General features: G+C 48.1%; 1 protein-coding gene across 11 annotated transcripts in view; it reads right to left on the bottom strand.

Annotated features, from left to right (window-relative positions):
- LOC140396152 (contactin-1-like) overlaps positions 1 to 14,529 on the bottom strand; it is a 1,065,645-nt gene that overhangs the window by 562,123 nt on the left and 488,993 nt on the right. For all 11 annotated transcript variants that reach the window (XM_072484363.1, XM_072484362.1, XM_072484364.1 and 8 more), the window contains 2 exons: positions 14,223 to 14,395; positions 6,857 to 6,952 (listed from right to left, as the gene is read on the bottom strand). In XM_072484363.1, coding sequence (XP_072340464.1) covers positions 6,857 to 6,952; positions 14,223 to 14,395 — 269 coding nt within the window. The remainder of the gene's footprint in view (positions 1 to 6,856; positions 6,953 to 14,222; positions 14,396 to 14,529) is intronic.

Genomic DNA, 14,529 nt, shown 5'->3' with positions numbered 1-14,529 from the left:
AGGGGTCTCTGTGGGTGGGGATCTCTTTAGTTAAGGGGTCCCTGTGGGGGTGTTCCTTTATTTAGAGGATCCTGTGTGAAGGGGGTGTCGACCTAAACATGGTGTCTCGGTGGGGGGAGGCCTCCCTATGCACTGGGTCTCTGGGGGTCTCCTCCCATTTTAGGGTCTCTGGCGGGGAAAGGTTCCTTGTAGAGGAGGGGTGGGTGGGTAGCGCATTGTGGGTGGGGTTGGGGGGAGGCTGGCCTTCAGATGGATTTGGGGGACAACTCCCTTAAGGAGTTACTCCCTTGGGACTTCCGGGTGCGGCGATGACCAGCTGAGTCGCACGTTTCGGCAGCTCCCTGTGAAACGGACTTTTGGGCTCTTGATAGGAGCGCCAACGGCAATTTTGACAGCTAAAAACACTGTGCGGTAAACCAGAAGGGAATCCCCCCTGGATACGGATGGAAAAAGGAGGAGAAAGTGGCCGGATTGCAGTGGATCCTTTAGAACAGCGGCAAGGAAGGCAAGCAAAAACCAAGATGGCGTCGGAAGGTGGCAGTTTAACATGGGGCCCTGAACAACAAGAGTTCTTGAAATGCTGTGTGGAAGAGATCAAAAAGGAAATGAAGAAAGAGCTGTTGGCCCCGATACTACAGGCGATCGAAGGGCTAAAGGAGGAACAAAAGACCCAGGAGCGGGAGCTTCGGGTCGTGAAGGCAAAGGCAGCCGAGAATGAGGACGACATACAGGGCCTGGTGGTGAAGACGGAGACGCAGGAGGCACATCAGAAACGATGTGTGGAAAGGTTGGAGGCACTGGAAAACAACGCAAGGAGGAACAACCTGAGGATTCTTGGTCTTCCTGAAGGTGTGGAGGGAGCAGACGTCGGGGCATATGTGAGCACGATGCTGCACTCGTTAATGGGAGCGGAGGCCCCGGCGGGTCCGTTGGAGGTGGAGGGAGCATACCGAGTGATGGCGCGAGGACCGAGAGCAGGAGAAATTCCCAGAGCCATAGTGGTGAGATTCCTCCGTTTTAAGGCTAGAGAAATGGTCCTTAGATGGGCGAAGAAAACTCGGAGCAGTAAATGGGAGAACGCGGTGATCCGCGTTTATCAAGACTGGAGTGCGGAGGTGGCGAGAAGGAGGGCGAGCTTTAATCGGGCCAAGGCGGTGCTTCATAAAAAGAAGATAAAATTTGGAATGCTGCAACCGGCAAGACTGTGGGTCACATATCGAGGGAGGCACCACTACTTTGAGACGGCGGATGAAGCGTGGACTTTTATTGTGGAAGAAAAACTGGAATGAGCGGGTTATTAAAAAGAACGTTCGAACAAAGTGGTGGGGCGAATGTGGGGGGCAAAGAGGGGTTTTATGTACTAATCCTGCGATGTGGTAACTTTTCTCTCTCCCACAGGTGGTGATGGGGGGAGGAGGGGAGGTGGAGGAGATGGGGCGTTGGCCATTGGGGGCGGGGCCAAGGGAGAAGCGCGGGCTTGGTTCCCGCGCTATGATAATCATGGCGGGAATAGAGAAGCAGGAAGGAGGGGGCGTCGCACGGTGCGAGCCGAGGTCACGGGGGAAGCCGAGGTCAGCCAGAGTTTGCTGACTTCTGGGAGCAACATGGGGGGAGTAATTACGCTAGCGGGGGATCTAGCGGGGGGGGGGTGGTGGGAGGGGGGAATTACTGGGTTGCTGCTGCTGGGGAGAGGGGGGAGCTGGTATGGGAGAGGATGGGCGGGGGGGCACCGCCTGGGGGAGATACAGCTGCGTGGGAACCGGGTGAGGAGCTGGAAAAAGGTGATGGCTAATCGACAAGGGGGGGGTAGGAAGCCCCCCAACTTGGCTGATCACGTGGAACGTGAGAGGGCTGAACTGGCCGATAAAGAGGGCACGGGTACTCGCACACCTTAAGAAACTTAAGGCAGATGTGGTTATGTTACAGGAAACGCACCTGAAACTGATAGACCAGGTTAGGCTACGCAAAGGATGGGTGGGGCAGGTGTTCCATTTGGGGCTAGATGCGAAAAACAGGGGGGTGGCTATATTAGTGGGGAAGCGGGTAATGTTCGAGGCAAAGACTATAGTGGCGGATAACGGGGGCAGATACGTGATGGTGAGTGGCAAACTACAGGGGGAGACGGTGATTTTGGTAAACGTATATGCCCCGAACTGGGATGATGCCAATTTTATGAGGCGGATGCTAGGACGCATTCCGGACCTAGAGATGGGAAAGCTGATAATGGGGGGAGATTTTAATACGGTGTTGGAACCAGGGCTGGATAGGTCGAAGTCCAGGACTGGAAGGAGGCCGGCAGCAGCCAAGGTACTTAAAGATTTTATGGAGCAGATGGGAGGTGTAGACCCGTGGAGATTTAGCAGACCTAGGAGTAAGGAGTTCTCGTTTTTCTCCTATGTCCATAAAGTCTACTCGCGAATAGACTTTTTTGTGCTGGGTAGGGCATTGATCCCGAAGGTGAGGGGAACGGAGTATACGGCTATAGCAATTTCGGATCACGCTCCACACTGGGTGGACTTGGAGATAGGGGAGGAAACAGGAGGGCGCCCACCCTGGAGAATGGACATGGGACTAATGGCAGATGAGGGGGGGTGTCTAAGGGTGAGGGGGTGCATTGAAAAGTACTTGGAACTCAATGATAATGGGGAGGTCCAGGTGGGAGTGGTCTGGGAGGCGTTGAAGGCGGTGGTTAGAGGGGAGCTGATATCAATAAGGGCACATAAAGGGAAGCAGGAGAGTAAGGAACGGGAGCGGTTGCTGCAAGAACTTTTGAGGTGGACAGACAATATGCGGAAGCACCGGAGAAGGGACTGTACAGGGAAAGGCAAAGGCTACATGTAGAATTTGACTTGCTGACTACGGGCACTGCAGAGGCACAATGGAGGAAGGCACAGGGTGTACAGTACGAATATGGGGAGAAGGCGAGCAGGTTGCTGGCACACCAATTGAGGAAAAGGGGAGCAGCGAGGGAAATAGGGGGAGTGAGGGATGAGGAAGGAGAGATGGAGCGGGGAGCGGAGAGAGTGAATGGAGTGTTCAAGACATTTTATAAAAAATTATATGAAGCTCAACCCCCGGATGGGAGGGAGAGAATGATGGGCTTCTTGGATCGGCTGGAATTTCCCAAGGTGGAAGAGCAGGAAAGGGTGGGACTGGGAGCACAGATCGAGGTAGAAGAAGTGGTGAAAGGAATTAGGAGCATGCAGGCGGGAAAGGCCCCGGGACCGGATGGATTCCCAGTCGAATTCTATTGAAAATATGTGGACTTGCTCGCCCCGGTACTGACGAGGACCTTTAATGAGGCAAAGGAAAGGGGACAACTGCCCCCGACTATGTCTGAAGCAACGATATCGCTTCTCTTAAAGAAGGAAAAGGACCCGCTACAATGCGGGTCCTATAGACCTATTTCCCTCCTAAATGTAGATGCCAAGGTCCTGGCCAAGGTAATGGCAATGAGAATAGAGGAATGTGTCCCGGGGGTGGTCCACGAGGACCAAACTGGGTTTGTGAAGGGGAGACAGCTGAACACGAATATACGGAGGTTGTTAGGGGTAATGATGATGGCCCCACCAGAGGGAGAAACGGAGATAGTAGTGGCGATGGATGCCGAGAAAGCATTTGATAGAGTGGAGTGGGATTATTTGTGGGAGGTGTTGAGGAGATTTGGTTTTGGAGCGGGGTATGTTAGATGGGTGCAGCTGTTGTATAGGGCCCCAGTGGCGAGCGTGGTCACGAATGGACGGGGATCTGCATATTTTCGGCTCCATAGAGGGACAAGGCAGGGATGCCCTCTGTCCCCATTATTGTTTGCACTGGCGATTGAGCCCCTGGCGATAGCGTTGAGGGGTTCCAAGAAGTGGAGGGGAGTACTTAGGGGAGGAGAAAAGCACCGGGTATCTTTGTATGCGGACGATTTGCTACTATATGTGGTGGACCCGGCGGAGGGGATGCCAGAAATAATGCGGATACTTGGGGAGTTTGGGGATTTTTCAGGGTATAAATTGAACATGGGGAAAAGTGAGTTGTTTGTGGTGCATCCAGGGGAGCAGAGTAGAGAAATAGAGGACCTACCGTTGAGGAAGGTAACAAGGGACTTTCGTTACCTGGGGATCCAGATAGCTAAGAATTGGGGCACATTGCATAGGTTAAATTTAACGCGGTTGGTGGAACAAATGGAGGAGGATTTCAAGAGATGGGATATGGTATCCCTGTCAATGGCAGGGAGGGTGCAGGCGGTTAAGATGGTGGTCCTCCTGAGATTCCTCTTTGTGTTTCAGTGCCTCCCGGTGGTGATCACGAAGGCTTTTTTAAAAAGGATTGAAAAGAGCATCATGGGTTTTGTGTGGGCCGGGAAGACCCCGAGAGTGAGGAAGGGATTCTTACAGCGTAGCAGGGATAGGGGGGGGGCGGCTGGCACTACCGAGCCTAAGTGAGTATTATTGGGCCGCTAATATTTCAATGGTGAGTAAGTGGATGGGAGAGGAGGAGGGAGCGGCGTGGAAGAGATTAGAGAGGGCGTCCTGTAGGGGGACTAGCCTACAGGCTATGGTGACAGCCCCATTGCCGTTCTCACCGAGGAACTACACCACAAGCCCGGTGGTGGTGGCTACACTGAAGATTTGGGGACAGTGGAGACGGCATAGGGGAAAGACTGGAGCCTTGGGGGGGTCCCCGATAAGAAACAACCATAGGTTTGCCCCGGGGGGAATGGATGGGGGATATGGAATGTGGCAAAGAGCAGGAATAACGCAACTAAAAGATCTGTTTGTGGATGGGAAGTTCGCGAGTCTGGGAGCGCTGACCGAGAAATATGGGTTGCCCCAAGGGAATGCATTCAGGTATATGCAACTGAGGGCTTTTGTGAGGCAACAGGTGAGGGAATTCCCGCAGCTCCCGACACAAGAGGTGCAGGACAGAGTGATCTCAAAGACATGGGTGGGGGATGGTGAGGTGTCAGATATATATAGGGAAATGAGGGACGAAGGGGAGACTATGGTAGATGAACTAAAAGGGAAATGGGAAGAAGAGCTGGGGGAGGAGATCGAGGAGGGGCTGTGGGCAGATGCCCTAAGCAGGGTAAACTCGTCGTCCTCGTGTGCCAGGCTAAGCCTGATTCAGTTTAAGGTATTACACAGGGCACATATGACTGGAGCACGGCTCAGTAAATTTTTTGGGGTGGAGGATAGGTGTGCGAGGTGCTCGAGAAGCCCAGCGAATCTACCCATATGTTTTGGTCATGCCCGGCACTACAGGGGTTTTGGATGGGGGTGACAAAGGTGCTTTCAAAAGTAGTAGGAGTCCGGGTCGAACCAAGCTGGGGGTTGGCTATATTTGGGGTTGCACAAGAGCCGGGAGTGCAGGAGGCGAGAGAGGCCGATGTTTTGGCCTTTGCGTCCCTAGTAGCCCGGCGCAGGATATTGCTAATGTGGAAAGAAGCTAAGCCCCCGGGGGTGGAGACCTGGATAAATGACATGGCGGGGTTTATAAAGCTAGAGCGGAGTAAGTTCGTCCTAAGGGGGTCGGCTCAAGGTTCACCAGGCGGTGGCAACCGTTCGCCGAATACCTCACAGAAAGATAGACGGAATGGGAAAAAGAAGGCAGCAGCAGCAGCCCAGGATCGGGGGGGGGGGGGGGGGGGGGCGGGGGGAAGAGGAACCAGAAGGACTCTCAGGGTTGTTAATATATACTGTATAATAGGTATAGGTCGTTGCGACAGATAATTATATATTGGACTGTTAAATTATATTTTTGGAGAGTGTTACTTGTGACAAGGCAGTTGCCAATTAGGGCTAGTTTTCATTTTTGTTATTTATTATTTATTCATTTTTTGTTTATAAAATAGGTCATTGTTATTTGTGTTGTTACAATATTGTGTAAAGGATGCACAATGTACTGTGTTGGTTGACCAAAAATTTTCAATAAAATATTTAATAAAAAAAAAAGGAGTTACTCCCTTGGTGCACCACGGCTGGCTCATGTTTAGCGAGACCTGTAGTAATCCCTGCCCACGTGATTCCCGGCCCAGAGGACCAGAGGATCACGGAGGGCTGGAATAGAGTGTTGGCCCCGCTAAACAATAATAATAATCTTTATTGTCACAAGTTGGCTTACATTAACACTGCAATGAAGTTACTGTGAAAAACCCCCAGTCACCACATTCCTGCGCCTGTTCGGCTACACAGAGGGAAAATTTAGAATGTCCAAATTTCCTAACAGCGTGTCTTTTGGGACTTGTGGGAGAAAACTGGAGCACCCTGAGGAAACCCATGCAGACACGGGGAGAACGTGCAGACTAGTGACCCAACCCGGGAATCGAACCTGGGACCCTGGAGCTGTGAAGCAACAGTGCTAACTACTGTGCTACCATGCCAAATAGATCTATTTGAGTCAATAAGACGGTAAAATAATTCCACATTGGACTTTGAATCTGAAGTCAATCAATATTTACTTTCTCTATGGTCTCTGTAATTGTAAAACCTCCTTTTCCTATCCATCTCTTTACAGGGTGCGGATGGGATATTGTGGGCCCTCCTTTAGTGGACCATCTTTCCTTGAGTTTGCTGTGGGGTTTTTAGTCAGAACTGGGTCACAGAAAAACCGAGTCGGGAAGTACGCCGGCCCTTATTAAACACAAATCAAAACTCCCTTTATGTTTATGGATGGGTGGCCAGAAGAACATTATTGCGGCTTGAACAGATCCCCTCCTGTCTGTAACGGCCATAGGCTGGGGAGGACGTAACACCTTCAGACGAAGGGGGAAGAGGATGTTACTGGTAAGAAAGGGAAATCAAAATGGAAGCACAATTGGGATGCATCAATGTTCATGCAATAGTCTGATAGGTGTGTGTGGAATTACCTGGGAAATGTGGGGGTGCGGCACAGAGAAGCATCGCACCCACTCCTAACCTCACTTCCACGGTTTGCCGTTCCTCAGTGGGAAACCTCTCGAGGTCTGGAGGAAAAAGATATGGGAAAAAAGTTGTTTTTAATACCACTGATCATCGCAAGTGACACTGTATAAGAGCAACGCCCTGGTTTCTAACCAAACCAACAAGGCAAGGTCTTGACAGGTTGGAGTCGGACACCATTGAAGGTAAAATTTCAGTTGGAGTTGAACTCTCATGATTTACAACACTTGCTTTTGTTGACTGGATTTTCGTTCTTCAAGTGTACAAAACTCATTGATATCCCAATCAGCTGTTTGTGCCACTTAAAGCAATTTGATTTAATGCAAACCTATCTTGCAGCCTCAAGTATGGCCATTAAGAATAATAGGCAGATCTGAGTTCATCACAAAGCTTAGAATCACGGAATTTCATAGAATTCCTAGAAGGAGGCCCATTGGTCTACTCTGAAATAGCACCCTACCTAAGCCCACGTCCCTGCCCTGTCCCCATAACCCCATCTTACCTGCACATCCTTGGACACTAAGGTGCAATTTAGCATGGCTAATTCACCTAACCTGCGCATCTTAGGACTGTGGAAGGAAGCCTGAGTACCCGGAGGAAACCCACACAGACATGGGGAGAAAGTGTAAACTTCACACAGTCACCTGGGTCGTGTTTGAACCCAGGTCCCTGGTGTTGTGAGGCAGCAGTGCTAACCACTGTGCCACCATGGCACCCTTTAGTGGTTGATAGCCACAATTAGAACATAAAACTGTACAGCACAGTACAGGCCCTTCGGCCCACGATGTTGTGCCGAACTAGTCTGAAACTAAGATCAAATCAACCTACTCCCAATCATTCTAGTGCACTCCATATGCCTATCCAATAACCGCTTGACAGTTCCTAAAGTGTCCGACTCCACAACCATAGCTGGGAGTGCGTTCCACGCCCCAACCACTCTCTGAGTAAAGAACCTACCTCTGACATCCCTCCTATATCTTCCACCATGAACCTTATAGTTATGCCCCCTTGTAACAGCTACATCCATCCGAGGAAATAGTCGCTGAACATCCACTCTATCTATCTCTCTCATCATCTTATACACTTCAATTGCGTAACCTCTCATCCTCCTTCGCTCCAATGAGAAAAGCCCTAGCTCCCTCAACCTTTCCTCATAAGACCTACTCTCCAATCCAGGCAGCATCCTGGTAAATCTCCTTTGCACCCTTTCCAATGCTTCCACATCCTTCCTATAATGAGGTGACCAGAACTGCATACAATACTCCAAATGTGGTATAACCAAGATCTCGTACAGTTGCAGCATAACCTCACGGCTCTTAAACTCAATCCCCCTGTTAATAAATGCAAACACACTATAGGCTTTCTTCACGGCTCTATCCACTTGGGTGGCAACTTTCAGAGATCTATGGACATGAACTCCGAGATCTCTCTGCTCCTCCACATTCTTCAGAACCCTGCCGTTAACCCTGTAATCCGCATTCAAATTTGTCCTACCAAATAAATAACCTCACACTTATCAGGGTTAAACTCCATCTGCCACTTTTTAGCCCAGCTCTACATCCTGTCAATGTCTCTTTGCAGCCTACACCAATCTTGATGTCATTAGTAAATTTACTAACCCAACCTTCAACTCCATCATCTAAGTCATTGATAAAAATCACAAATAGCAGAGGACCCAGCACTGATCCCTGTGGTACACCGCTGATGACTGGGCTCCAGGATGAAAATTTACCATCCACCACCACCCTCTGTCTTCTATGTGATAGCCAGTTACTGATCCAATCGGCTAAATTTCCCTCTATGCCATGCCTCCTTACTTTCTGCATGAGCTGACCATGGGCACCTTATCAAACGCCTTACTAAAATTCATGTATACAACATCAACTGCTCTACCTTCATCTGTGTACAAAGATACCTCCTCAAAGAATACAATCAAACTTGTGAGGCAAGACTTAGCCCTCACAAATCCGTGCTGACTATCCTGGATTAATCTGTATCTTTATAAATGATCATAAATCCTATCCCTCAGGACCCTTTCCAATAATTTACCTATGACCAAAGTGAGACTAACCGGCCTATAATTCCCAGGGTTATACCTATTCCCTTTCTTGAACAAGGGGACAACATTCGCCTCTCTCCAGTCCTCTGGCACTATTCCTGTACAGTACGAAGTCTTACAACACCAGGTTAAAGTCCAACAGGTTTGTTTCGATGTCACTAGCTTTCGGAGCGCTGCTCCTTCCTCAGGTGAATGCAGAGGTCTGTTCTCCTGAGGAAGGAGCAGCACTCCGAAAGCTAGTGACATCGAAACAAACCTGTTGGACTTTAACCTGGTGTTGTAAGACTTCGTACTGTGCTCACCCCAGTCCAACGCCGGCATCTCCACATCATGGCTACTATTCCTGTAGACAGCGAGGACATAAAGATCAAAGCCAAAAGCTCTGCAATCTCATCCCTCACCTCCCAAAGAATCCTAGGATATATCCCATCAGGCCCAGGGGACTTATCTATCCTCAGGCTTCTCAAAATTTCTAACACATCTTCCTTCCGAATATCTACCTCCTCCAGCCTACCAGCCTGTATCGCAATATCCTCCTCAACAACATGGTCCCTCTCCTTTGTGAACACTGAAGAAAAGTATTCATTTAGGGCCTCTCCTATATCTTCAGACTCCATGCACACGTTCCCACTACAGTCCTTGACCGGCCCTAACTTCACCTTGGTCATTCTTTTATTCCTCACATAAGTGTAAAAAGCTTTGGGGTTTTCCTTGATCCTACCCACCAAGGACATCTCATGCCCCCCCTAAGTTCTCCTAAGCCCTTTCTTGAGCTCCTTCCTAGCTATCTTGTATCCCTCAAATGCCCTAACTGAACCTTGCTTTCTCATCCTTACATAAGCCCCCTTCTTCCTCTTGACAAGACATTCAACCTCTTTTGTAAACCATGGTTCCCTCACTCGACCATTTCCTCCCTGCCTGACAGGGACATGCATATCAAGGACAGGCAGTATTTGCTCCTTGAACAAGCTCGACATCTCAATTCTGCCTAACCCTGATAGTTTCTATTTCCATCTTATGCTCCCCAATTCTAGTCCATAAAAGACTCGCAGATATAAGCAACAGCTGACAATGAATCCTTAGCACCCATTGATTGAATGCCAGTAGGTCAGCGGTAATTGTGCTTCCGAATCTGCAGAATTATTATTGGGTGGCGAACATAGCTATGGTATGGGTAGCGGAGGAGAGGTTGGTGTAGGGACGGATGGAGGATGGAGGAGGAGGCTTCCTATAAAGGGACCAGTCTGAAGATGCTATTGTTGGAACCTCTTCCACTCTTGCTGGCCAGGTTCTCCACGAGCCGGGTAGTTGTATCAGCTTTGAGGGTGTAGAATCAATGTTGGTAGTTCTGTAGGATGGAAGGTTTGTCCCTGTGGGAGCCAATTTGTGGTAACCACAGGTTTGTTCCGGTGGAGCTGGACCCGAGGTTTCCGCGGTGAGGGCAGTTGAGGATAGAATGTTTTCGGGGCCTGTTTGTGGGGGGTACTTATGTGGAATTGGAGGAGCTTGAGGAGGTGTGCTTGCTGCCGAAGGGGAATGGATTCAGTTACCTGCAGGTAAGGGACTTCTTGAGGAAGGAGTTGGGTTCGTTCCCATGGCTGCCGCCTCCAGCGCTACAGGACAAACTAACATCTGAGGATGAGATAGGCGAGGATGAGGTGTCAGATATGGGGAGCTGATGGAGAGGGAGGATGCTCTGGGAGGGGCGATGCAGATCGGGGTGCGGAGTGAGGCGCAGCGGAGGATAAACTGAGTCTCATATAGTTTAAAGTGGTGCCCAGGACTCATATAATGGGGTCTAGGATGAGTCAGCTTTTTCCAAGGGTGGAAAAATACTCTTCCCACCACCACCTGAGGGGGAGCATGAGTTGGAGGGTGAAGGGGTAGCTGAGATCAGACCCGGCCCATGTTTAAATGCCTGAGTCAGACACTGCAGTTATGTCCTAAAAGGATGGGATCAAATGGGCTGGATAGCTTTCTCCATCCAAACCTCTCCGGTCATGGTCTCCATTCTTCCTGAAATACCCTTCCACAAAGTCCCTCCAACGTCTTCAAAATGGGAGTGTCAGCATGCTATCTGACTCTGAAAGACACCACAGCCAAACCCAATCCTATTCTCACCCAATATTCATACAAGTGGTGCCAGCAAAGGTTAAAGGACAAGGGAATGAGGATCGTAAAGCAACGTCCCCACCCATTCCAGTGGAAGCGAATCTCTTGCACCTTTTCCTGTCCTGATTGCAATCAGCTCAAGAATCTTTTGTGGCTGTTAATAAGTGCTCATCTTCAACAATGCTGAGATGATGGAATGGACAGGTTAACGGAAGGTTTAGAAATTCATGCTTGAATCAAGCTTTGCTCAAATGTCTCTTTCAATCAAAGCAAAGAGAAAGAAAGATAGATTGTGGGCTCACTCAAGTATAGTTGAAGCCCAACTCTGCTGTATTCCAATCTGGTTGGGAGAGAGTTTCAAAGATGAATTGATTCGGAATCAAATTTCATGCAACTGCACAATCTAGAGAGTAATGGATGGCCAGGGACACATTAGAGGCACGCGCTACCTTGGATTGGTTAGGAGTTCATAAACATTCATTGCAAGCCCCCTTTCTCCCCTTCCCCCATGAACAATCGAGTGATATTTATAGCTCAGTAATCTGTCCCTGACCATCTCTTAACATATAATGACAGTAAACGGAAGATAGTATGACGAGAAGCTGAGGGATACGATTTAGAACTCTCTAGTGAGCTGACCCTACAACTCTTGAGTGACAAATTACAAACAAAAATCATCAGTGGATATAAATTCTACCCTGCGGCTTCTGAGACTGAGACGCAAGGTCAATGGATCAAAAGACAAAGCATCAGCAAGGTTAGAAAGTGATCAGACAAGGCGAGTCAGCAATCACAGATTCGACAACACCAGTCTTGGCTTTTAATTAAAAAGTTGAAGGTACATGAGCTACGAGACTGCAACTAAAAGGGCAAAAAAGCAGAGTGTAAGTTTTAACAACTGACTAAAATAATATGCAAGTTATAATGTGATGCCGACAACACTAATGAAGCTGGTTCTGAAGTGCAGATATACTTCACGTCGCACAATGATACTGTTTCCAAGTGAGCGGCAGAGTATTGAGCAACACAGCCGGCCATCAGTTCATCTACATGCACCAGAAGCAGCAATTCATTAAGATTGTTCACCTCAGACCGACTCAAATACAGAGCTACTTCAAACAGTGAGCTTCTAACTAAAATCTAATTTGGTTTAAACTGATCCCAGCCATTGTAATTCGAACTGGAATGATATAAAAATGGAGCTAAAAGTCCGATTCATGTATGATTCAGGAAAGATGTTCCAACGCTAATTACATAAAGACTCCAAACATAAAATGAATGTGCATAATTCTAAAACAGTGAGAGGGGAGCATTAATGGAGGGTGTACATATGCAATGAGAGGTGACCATTTGGGTCCATTTCAACACCAATATAGAACTCAGTGTGCCATGAATGTTGCTCAATTTGCACAAGGGCTCAGTATTGATACGATGAGAAAGAAATTTCTGCATTTTCATGTTTTTCTTGTTATAATAAACTGCTGTTCTTACGGCACTGTACTTGATCAATTCTTCAAAATGGTCTTTAGTCCACACCTACCAAGCTCACAAGTCACAATATCCCTGTAATACTTCGGTATCTTTTGGTTTACCACAAAGTTATGCCTGTTGCTCGGAGACAATAAAATATATATTTGAGAGGATATGGCTCTATTTATGGGTAGGTTTGCTGGTGCTGTCTTCTGGTGCTCTGGTCGAAGGGCTCCCTGGGATATAGCATATTCCGAACAAAGGACAGTTAGAAAATCACTGCCACATGAGCCCTCCGTGGAAAGATGTGGCATGGTCGGGGTGAAGGTGGCAGAGTCCTCCCAAAAGGACCCCACCATCCACCTCCATGTCCTCTTTCCCCAATGGGTCCTCCATGCATTGGCCATCATACATCTCGGCACCACAAAAAAAAATCCTGAATTGCTTTAAACTTTTTCCCCCTTGCCTTACCTTCATTGTTTAATTTGAAATAAGTGTCCTGGGTTTATCTATTAAAATCCCCGAGAGAAATAAACAGGTGCAGATAAAATGTCCAAAAGAGATACTTTCCCCATGTGCGTTTCTCACTAGCCTGAGGTAAATGTGGAAGCTTCTGGTGAATTATTACAGCCTACATCGCTGAAATCTGGCTGGTCACACTAACCAAAAAACTTCAGAGAACTGATTGTGGAATTCATTAACCTGCCCGAGACCTAATTTAGTGCAAAACAAAATATGCAACGTTGGACTACAGAAGAATGGGTGGTGAACTTCAGAGAAGTTCATTATACATGAAGCAATCGAAGATGAGTCTTATTTTTTATTCCGTTCATGGCATTTGGGCTTTGCAGGCTGGGCCAGCATTTATTGCACATCCCTAATTGCCCTTGAAGGGGCAGTTAAGGTCAACCACATTGCCGTGGATCTGGAGTCACATGTAGGCCAAAGCAGGTAAGGATGACAGATTCCCTTCTCTAAAGGACATTAGTGGACCAGATGGGTTTTTACAACAATCAACAATAGTTTCATGGTCATCAATAGACTTTTAAGTCCAGATTTTTATTGAATCCAAATTTCACCAGTGGCGGGATTTGAATCTGGGTCCCCAGAGCATTACTCTGGGTCTCTGGTTTACTAGTCCAGTGATAATACCACTGACTCCCCAATGTGATGGAAATTTGTAAAAATGCAAGCTTTGCTTCTCTGTCCTTTGCTCATGAGCTGGATCAGACCCCCCTTTTAATCTTTAATTCTGCAAGCCCCTTCTTGCAAATACATTTTAGAATCGACACAAAACCCTTTTGATGTCTCTTCCTTACAACATATTTCTTTGACCAAGGTTTCCGTCATCTGATCAAATGTAGCTCGATGTCAAACTTAGTTTTTAATGCCCTCATGTAAAGCACTTTGGGAGGTTACAATTGATATAGCTTCTATAATGTAATAGAAGTTGCCGTTTAAGAAGACACCTCTGACAATGCAGCACTCCTGCCGTACTGCACTGGAGCGTCAGGCTAGATTACAGGCTCAAGCATCGGGAGTAAGCAGGCGGGGGGGGGGGGGGCTAGAACTGAGCCAACAACTGAAAAGGGGCCAAAATAAAATACCAAACAAATACTCGGGGGCACATCGATCGATTCTGGAGGATTTGTGTTTGCCAGATAACTACGTACATCCAAATTGCAGCTTGGCCTCTTTGCTGATGACGGTTCCGTACTTGTTTGTTGCCAGGCACTGGTACTTGCCACGATCCTTGGGTTTTTCTGGGTTGTTGATAACTAGGTTACCGCCGATCATACTGTAGCGGCTATCATCCACGTTAATTTCCCGGTTGTTTAGTTTCCACCTACATCAGGCACAAAATGCAATTCTACATGTTAAGCCAAAAATCAAAGAGAAACAGTCCATACCACCATGGGGAGGAATGAACCCACATTTCTTTGATTATGTCAGAGACAATGCAAGGAGTGATAGTACAAA

This window comes from Scyliorhinus torazame, chromosome 19 (genome assembly GCF_047496885.1).
Source record: "Scyliorhinus torazame isolate Kashiwa2021f chromosome 19, sScyTor2.1, whole genome shotgun sequence".
NCBI lineage: Eukaryota > Metazoa > Chordata > Chondrichthyes > Carcharhiniformes > Scyliorhinidae > Scyliorhinus > Scyliorhinus torazame.
Note: the sequence above shows the minus strand (reverse complement) of the source record. Positions and strands in the feature narration are given on the sequence as shown.